Source organism: Loxodonta africana, chromosome 1, assembly GCF_030014295.1.
Source record: "Loxodonta africana isolate mLoxAfr1 chromosome 1, mLoxAfr1.hap2, whole genome shotgun sequence".
Taxonomy (NCBI): domain Eukaryota; kingdom Metazoa; phylum Chordata; class Mammalia; order Proboscidea; family Elephantidae; genus Loxodonta; species Loxodonta africana.
Genome location: NC_087342.1, coordinates 149,902,158 through 149,911,709, shown reverse-complemented (window position 1 = coordinate 149,911,709; position 9,552 = coordinate 149,902,158). Strand labels below are relative to the sequence as shown.

General features: G+C 39.3%; 1 protein-coding gene across 1 annotated transcript; it reads left to right on the top strand.

The window, feature by feature from the left end:
- The first annotated feature begins 409 nt into the window (after positions 1–409).
- On the top strand, positions 410–2,124 carry CNR1 (cannabinoid receptor 1). The gene is made up of 2 exons (XM_003404356.3): positions 410–791; positions 867–2,124. Exons 1-2 carry the CDS (start codon positions 706–708, stop codon positions 2,122–2,124), a joined length of 1,344 nt encoding a protein of 447 aa, XP_003404404.1. The 5' UTR covers positions 410–705.
- Positions 2,125–9,552: the final 7,428 nt, after the last annotated feature.

Genomic DNA, 9,552 nt, shown 5'->3' with positions numbered 1-9,552 from the left:
TATGACTCAGTTCCAACCTCTCCTTCTCTGAGTGAAGAAGCTTACCTGGTGCAGTCAGGTTTCAAACCCAGATCTGCCCAGCATGTTCTCATGCTTTCTCCTATTCTCAATAATTTCTTCCTTATCTTTACACTTAACACATAGCCTATGCAATTCAATACTTGATTCTACGCAGTCTTGTTCTTTGGCTGTCTTATCTGTGTGACAGGTGATAAAGTCTTCAAGAGCAGAGATGTGCTCAGTTCCCAATAGCCTTAGGATCCTGTGTGGTGTGTTTGCGATGGTAGAAGCCTGGTGATTAACACTTCCTAACACAACCATGAAATGCACACTACACCAAGAAACATTCCATTTATGTTGGCCTATCAGACTCTGGAGATCCATATGAGACTTACATGGTGATATAATCCAGGGAGCTTAAATATTGAAGGAAACATGTTTCTGGTGTCCTGCTCCATTGTCCAACTATGAGAGGCTTTTCTCTGAGTGGCTGACTCATTCAGTTTGCTGAATCTACAAGCCCTTGACCTGTGTTCAGAGAAAGGAATGAAGCAACACCATGCTACCTGTTTGGGGTGTTTACAGTGGCTTTTTATATTCTCCTGGTTTTCTCATCATTTTATTTGTTTTCCCTCCTGTTAGGATTCCCTCCTGCGAGTCTCTTTCCATGTCATTTTGAGTCAGGCCTAGTCGAAGACTGAGGTTATGAAGTCAATCCTAGATGGCCTTGCAGATACCACCTTTCGCACCATCACGACAGACCTTCTCTACGTGGGCTCCAATGACATTCAGTACGAAGACATCAAAGGTGACATGGCATCCAAATTAGGATACTTCCCACAGAAATTTCCTTTAACTTCTTTTAGGGGAAGTCCCTTCCAAGAAAAGATGACTGCAGGAGACAACCCCCAGTTAGTCCCAGCAGACCAGGTGAACATTACAGAATTTTACAACAAGTCTCTTTCGTCCTACAAGGAAAATGAGGAGAACATTCAGTGTGGGGAGAACTTCATGGACATGGAGTGCTTCATGATTCTGAACCCTAGCCAGCAGCTGGCCATCGCTGTGCTGTCCCTCACGCTGGGCACCTTCACAGTTCTGGAGAACCTGCTGGTGCTGTGCGTCATCCTGCACTCCCGCAGCCTCCGCTGCAGGCCTTCATACCACTTCATTGGCAGCCTGGCGGTGGCAGACCTCCTTGGCAGTGTCATTTTTGTCTACAGCTTTGTTGACTTCCATGTGTTCCACCGCAAAGATAGCCCCAACGTGTTTCTGTTCAAACTGGGTGGAGTCACAGCCTCCTTCACTGCCTCTGTGGGCAGCCTGTTTCTCACAGCCATCGATAGGTACATATCTATTCACAGGCCTCTGGCCTATAAGAGGATCGTCACCCGGCCGAAGGCCGTGGTGGCATTTTGCCTGATGTGGACCATAGCGATTGTGATTGCCGTGTTGCCTCTCCTAGGCTGGAACTGCAAGAAACTGCAATCCGTTTGCTCAGACATTTTCCCACTCATTGATGAAACCTACCTGATGTTCTGGATCGGAGTCACCAGCGTGCTGCTCCTCTTTATTGTATATGCATACATGTACATTCTCTGGAAGGCTCACAGCCACGCAGTACGCATGATTCAGCGCGGCACCCAGAAGAGCATCATCATTCACACGTCAGAGGATGGCAAAGTCCAGGTGACTCGGCCAGACCAAGCCCGCATGGACATTAGGCTGGCTAAGACCCTGGTCCTGATCCTGGTGGTTTTAATCATCTGCTGGGGCCCTCTGCTTGCGATCATGGTGTATGATGTCTTTGGGAAGATGAACAAGCTCATTAAGACGGTGTTTGCATTCTGCAGTATGCTCTGTCTCCTCAACTCCACCGTGAACCCCATCATCTACGCTCTGAGGAGCAAGGACCTGAGGCATGCCTTCCGGAGCATGTTCCCCTCCTGTGAAGGTACCGCGCAGCCTCTTGATAACAGCATGGGGGACTCGGACTGCCTGCACAAACATGCCAACAATGCAGCCAGTGTTCATAGGGCCGCAGAGAGCTGCATCAAGAGCACGGTCAAGATTGCCAAGGTGACCATGTCTGTGTCCACAGACACGTCTGCCGAGGCTCTGTGAGCCTGATGCCTCCCTGGCAGCACAGGAAACGGAATCCTTTTTTTTTTTTTTTTTGTCTTTTTAAAGCTCAAAATCTAGAGGAGTCGGTCGTCTCATCGGTTATATTTTTAAGTTTACCGTGCTCAGTGAAAAGGTGATTGTCACCATGATCATTTATCAATTCTCTGACGTTTCAACAGTTTAGATTCTCAAAGTCTGTTCTTCAAGGGTTTACAGTGAAGAAAGCCTGCTGCTTAAATGACTGAAAGGTCTTTCAGAATCTCAATAAAATAAGAGGAAAACTTTTGGCTACGCAGTTTGAAGTCTGAGTACCCATAGAAAATGCCATCAAATGAGTAATGCCTTTGTAACCATAACTTGCATTATAATGTGAAATGTATTTGTCCTTAAGTATCACAGATGTTCATTTTTACAACAGTTATAGTACAAAGTAGAGATATTTTGTAAAACGTGTTCTGTCCTGTGAGATGTATATCAGTGTTTACTATGTGCTATTTATATTTGTCTAGTTCAGCAAAACTAAAAGACTTTTATGAGAACAGTGGAAAATAAGCAGTGGATATATGCCAATGAGACCACTTTTTAAAAATTATTACCCATGATGTGTCTTTAGATACCTTAATATTTGTTTAAATACCTCTGTTTGAATTTGACATTGAAATTCCCATGATGGTTTATTTTTCTGTTAACCCAAGAATTTGAAGATCTAAAACAAAGCGTTCAACTTAATTCATTGACACTTTAAAATTGTCATAGGAAGACATTTATTATCTTCTGGACTATACCTCTTCTGTTGGGTAATGGATTATAATCAGAACGGAAGAGAGAAGGCATATTGGACTTTTTTGGCTGATATCTCTGACTTTCCTTAGTCTTTAGCTATTACTGGACCTCTTAAGACAGCATGTGTTAATCTTAATGTATATCGTTATCACTGTGCAGTTGCTGTTTACTTGAAGAGTACTGCATTCTTATATTCCAGGTGTAAGTAGATTTCATGCCTGGGGGGCCAAAACAACAGTTTTCATTTTTTTTTTTTTAATTGAAAAGAAGTATCGTCTGGATCAGTAAAATGATGCTGTGTGTGAATATAAATGTGTGTATCTGTGTGATTCTATCCTGTACTGTTAGAGTAGTGTCATAAAGTGAGACATCTGTGACCAGGTGTAAACTGTACCACTTGCTGCATTCTTGCACATGAATTCAGTTTCTGTAATTGAGTTCTTCCAGAAATCTTGGTAATAAAAATACTGACTATAAATGTTCAGAAACACCGCCACCCCTTTAAGAGATTGGGTCGAGTATTACTAAACTGACCTTTAGGTGTTACATAAAATCAGTGTTTAGCAAGGAGTAATCAATGGCAAACATTCAAGTGAAGGTTTGTATCTACAGTGTTAATGTTAGGAAATGAGAGTGTTTTGGCTTCTGAGCACCTAATATTGGTCGAGTTCACGAGGGGAGATGTAAGTCACTAAATGTAAGTCACCAAAAGGAAGGCGGTTCTAAAAAATAAGCCCCACACTGTAAAATGTATCAATTGCCCATGTAGGTGGTGCGATCCCAGATTAAGTAGCACGATAGATATTGGAGAGTCCCTGGGTGATGCAAATGGTTAAGTGCTCGGCTACTAGCCAAAAGGTTGGAGGTTCAAGTCCAACCAGAGGTGCCTCAAAAGAAAGGCCTAGTGATCTACTTCTGAAAAATCAGCCATTGAAAACCCTGTGGAGCACAGTTCTACTCTGACACACATGGGGGATCACCGTGAGTCAGAACTGACTTGACAGCAACTGGGTAGATATCAGGCAGTCTGAACACAGCCTGGCCCATGTGGCTAAGGAAGCCAAGTCAGTGGATGAGACAGATGAGGGCAGTGAGGGGCTGACACGCGGGTGACTGGTGCCTGGATGATGAATGGCTGTTTCTGTGCTTCACCAGGTGTACTTTGTGGCAGCCCAGGCCCCACCTTTGCCTGGGTAGGCTTGGGCTGAGGCTGTGGACCTCTCCTCTGTGCATGGTTAGCAAGATCTGCTAAAGAATAACCATGAGCACGTCTTTCTTTTTATGCCCCAGCCTCCTCCTCCTTAGTGGTGCCGTGGTGCTCAGAATTGGGCCCTTTTTTCAGTAAGGAGTGATATTGCTTAAGAAGTCGCTTGACCCTGCCTGATTTTACTTAAAATCTCTTTTTCCTTGTGGGGATAAATTATGACTCCTACAGCACCCCAAGGCCTGCATAGCATGAAGGGAAATAGAGAGCTAGTGTTTAGCTGGTGATTTGTAGCTATGGAGATTGGTGAGCACCCTGATGGGGGAGAAGGCCCCTTCTTGCAGTTTATGGTCCATGGCTGAATATGGTCTGTGGACCAGGCCGGAATACTTGTAGTTCTATTCATACAGCTCAGATCCACCTGATGGCTGCCCTTGCTTTTCTCCCTGTGATATGCAGATGAGGGCTCAGGATGCTAGAGGATTTATAAAATCTCTGTAGGAGAGAAGCTGGTTTACGAAAAAACTCACCAGGGTCTAGTTTCCATTTAAGAATTGCCAATTTTTTGTCCTGAGTTATCCTGAATATTAATCCACACATTTCAGAGCTCACCAGGCACTTCCCAACTCTTCTCACAGCTATGGAGACCTGGCGAAGGTAAAATTCTTGTTGTAGGTAGAAAAATTCCAAGATTCACTTCTGAAACTCTTTGTGTGTATGCAATGTAGATTTTAGAGTGTGATGTGCTTTCAAGATGTAAATCATATATAATAAATTAAGGGACAAAGGGGCTGACAGCACTAAACTTGGTGCTTATTGATATATTAAGAAATATCTGTGTAATATCGTCATGTATGCATTATACCACCTTCATTTTTTAAAAAAACACTTCAGGTTAGTTCAGTTTACTTTGACATTTTTAATATCATTTCCTAACCCAAGTGACTAAAAAGTTCTCCCTCATGAATAAACTCGTTGGAATTACCATTCGTTATTATCATTCATTTATTAGTCCCTTAATTAGACCCATTAATTTAAATATAATTTAAATTTCAGTCAGCTTTATAAGGTCCAACTTCATAGTTGTCTGCTTTCTTCTGAGGATAACGTATTTGTCCTGACCATGCATTTTATCATCACACAAGTCTTCAGAAAGGGCCAAATGCCCAGCCTGCTTCGTTTCTTCAGAGTAATGATGACTCTTTCAGTCCTGGTCTAACAGTTTTATTTAGACAAATAATGCTGTTTTTCAAGATCCTTAATTTTTCATTACATACGAAGTATACATAAAAGAAAAATGGATCTTGGAGAAGCGGCAGATATGTCTACACTTGAGATGATGGCCAAGTGTCCCTGTCACTTTGAGTCAGGTAGAACTGGCATTAAGAGTAAAGGAGTCTTTGCCACCTGAGCCCCTCCATAGGAAAGAGGCCCAGCCACCAGCTGAGAACTAGGCCCTGGATGAGTAGCATCTAGTTACTGTCCTGTCGATTAATTTCTGCCATTCTGTGTCTGTAAAAGAGACCACCGATATCACATGCAAAATTAGATTTCTCACAATCTAACTGTATATTTGTATGATATTTTAAAATCTCCTAAATGCTGGGCAATGGCTACTAACAATTGTCTTGCACTGGCCTTCTGATGAAATGTTGACAATGCCTATTGTAATATAGACAAAACATTTTATCTACTGATTTGGGCTGAATGTATGTAAATAGGTTAAAAAAAAAAAAAGATGTTCAAACAGTGGCCTACAAATCAGTAACTTTCAGATAGAAGAATTTCTTTACGTTGCTATGGCATCCTAAAAGCTATTTTCGTGTGAACTTAGTGTACTAGGCCTGCTGGGGATCAGAGTCCCCAAGAAAGGAAACCTTTTCTTGTAGTGATATGAATCAAGATACCAGATTATCTAAATTCTGATTTTCAATGTTTCAAGTGGAAAACATAACTCTTTATTGTCTGTAAATCTAACGTTATTACTTTTCCTCTTAGAAGAATATTGTATTGTTAGATGTTTGTTGAGCTGGTAACATCCTTGCAACCGCTGCAGAATCTTCGTTAGTAATCTGTATAATACTTTGTACACAAATACTGGTAAGATTGTTATTAATGTAGATTCAGTCATTAAATTACTATAGCGAAGTAGAACTTCTGTAATATTTACAATGTATTAAGCCCACACTATATTTTATTTTAATGATGTAATTAAACTGTTATTCAAAGAGAACACATCCCATCTTGTCTATTGTCCAAAGTTACCTGGAATCAAATAAAAATTTTAGATTATCGTGAACTTAAAAGGTTTTGAATTATTTCTTATTTCACAGTTTGGTGTTGAAACACTAAGGATTTAATTTCTAAAATATTGTTAAACAACTAGTTTGTTCCCAAAACAATGCTAACACTTTTTTGAGACATGGACAGATTGGATTAATATATTCATTGTTAAAGATAAGAAAAACAAGCAAAAAAAAAAAAAAAACCCCAAAACCTACCATTTACATGATAAAGGAAAAAAGCATACCATACTTTTTAAAAGCATTATTTCATTAAAGAGTTTAATGATTTTATAGTAAATTAAAACAAATGCACTATTCATAATGTGTATATTAAATTTGGTCTTAGCAGACTTAATAAAACTTACATAAATATAAATCATGTAAAAGAGAAAATTGCTTTTCGGCATAGCTTAAACAAACTCAATTTTTATTTAAACAATAACAGAAAATACATACAAAATTTTATTATGATGTAAAAAAGGACTACAATTAAATTTACACATTACTGTCTGAGACACATTGTATTTCCAGTCAATTCTGAAAGATTTTAAATTTTTCAAATGTTGAATATTTGAAAATAGATTGTTTATTTTTTATAACTATAATCAAAATTCATCATTCTGTCTTGTTTAGTAAATACTATAGCTATTTTTTTTTTATAGCTAGCTGCATAAACTGACCGCTTCTTAGTCCTTACGTTTTATATTGGGACTTAATGGGAGAAGGACATTTATCTCAGTGTTTTCATGTAGCATCAATAATATGCGTTGTCATGAAAATTGAAATACACATTTAGAATAATGTAGAAACAAAAAGCCAACTGAAGTATGCAGACATGCCACAGTATCCCCCAGGGATGGTCCTAACTGGAAAATTTCCACCCTCACCCCTATAGTATTCTATGTTAAGGGTTTCTCCTGAGTTGAAGGTGACGCATGTGAAGTTCCTAGCTTCATGGTGACATGTGAAAAGTGAACAATAAACATCATTGTTCCTCAACTCCCTGTCCCTGGAATGCTGGTGAGCAAAATTTGGGATGTACGTATCTGGTTAGCTTAGGAGTGATTAGACATGGAATGGGTGAGTCTCTGATCATCTCAGAAGTACAGGCTGAGAATACTGTTTTAGCCACTCTAGACGTTTCTGAGTAAGGTTAAGTAAAGGATCTAGAGTTCCCTGTTACATATTCAATGGAAAAGGGAGTGACAGGAAGGTATTCACGAATGGGATGAGTAATTAAAATGTTGAATTCACAGGCTCGAATTAAAAGAAAAATGAGACACTGGGACTCCTCAGTAATAACTGCAGCACCTTGTTCATTGCTTTGAATGTGGGCGCTCAAACGTTTGTATGGAAAATGAATTCATTTTTCTCTTAACACTGAGAAAGAGATGACTAATACAACATTTCAGTTGCTTATGTTAATAATAATAATAATATAATTACACCTTTGGCTAAGCCCGAAAATGTTCCAAACGTTCCTTACCTGGTACACAATCTTTTTGGCTGAACCAGAACCATGACAGATGTCAAAGATATCCAGTTTTGACTGACAGAGGTAGCTATTGTGCTGGAAAGAACATTGGAGGAGGAATTACTAGACCAGGAATCCAGTTCTGTATCACTCACTTTCTCGTCTTTGCTCTTGCACAAGCCACAAGCTCTGATTTAGCTTTCTCATCTGTAAAAATGCCGGCTCTGAAAATATGAGTATGACAGCGCTAGATGATATAAAATGCTTTGAAGAGTTTTGCAAACTGTAAAGAGCTACACCAATATAAGATATTAGGATTAATCCATGTTCAAACAATTTATTTTATCTTAGTTATTCAGTTAATGTCTATACCAGTCCTTCAGCTAATGACCAGGAATAAAGAAGCTACATTTTATTGTGCCTACTATATGTCAGGCATATATATGTGTGTGTGTGTGTGTGTGTGTGTGTATGCATATGTGTGTGTGTACTTCATATTATAAGTGACAGAAAAATGTCAATCAGGTAAAGACCACATGGCTAATATTAGAATCCAGGCCTTTCTGACTCCAAAGCCCCTAATATTTTTGTTAAATCATAGTGCCTCCATTTATTCATTCATCATTCAAAGACATGTATTCCATAAGTATTTACTGAAAACTTCTGTGCTAGGAAATACAAAGAGGAAGAAGACCACCTATATCTACCAGAATGCTTAGTAAAAATAATACTCGAAGCTCTAATATATTCACAGTACATACTCACAACTGTAGGCTCAAAGAGATCAAATGTCTTGCCCAAGTTCACAAGTTCCAGAGATGCAACTTAATTTTAAGTTGCATCTCTGGAGCTCAAACCCAGTCCTTTGGCTCTAAACTCGAGCTTTCCATTACACCACACTGCAAGGGAGCACATGAGGCCTGTTTTCTGACCTTCATTCTCAGGATAGAAGCAATTAGAAAACTTTATCGAATCTATTCTAGGTGTTAAAACAAATTAAATTTTTGTTCTTTATAACTTGCCTACTATGAATCATCACTCACCTTGGGTAACTGAAACAGTGGCTGCGAGTTTTTTTTTATTTCTTTTCTCCCCCTGATTGGGCACTACGAATATATTTCTGATCCCATCCATAGTAGCTGCTTTTCCAACATTTTGGCCACTTCCTGTAGGAAAGTTTTCATAACACTTGCTTTTTATTTACAGGTTGTAAGTAGCACAAAGTTATCTAAGAAGGAATACTAGCCAATGAAATGTAACTTACTAAATTGTATTTATCACCTAGTTTGTATTTAGCACTGATAGTAATGGTTAGCATTTATCTTATTATAAGATGCATCATCTTGCCCAAAGTCACACAACTAATAAGTGATAAAGCTCAGATTTGCTCTTAACCACTGTGCTACTGATGAGTCGAGATCCATAAGCCAATTTCCATTTAGAAAACTGTAGTGTACATTTGTCCTGTTCAGTTCGAGCAACATGGCAAGTCATGGGCCCTGCCTTCAAATTACTGAAGGTCTAATGAAAGAAGGTGAACACTTAAAGAGACAATCTCATTGTAATGAGATCAGTGTAAAACAGAGGTGGCTAAGGGAAACCAGTAAGGGCACAGATAACATAATTTAGGAAGAGTGATACCTGAGCTGAGTATTGAAGACCAAGTAGGAGTCAGCTAGGAA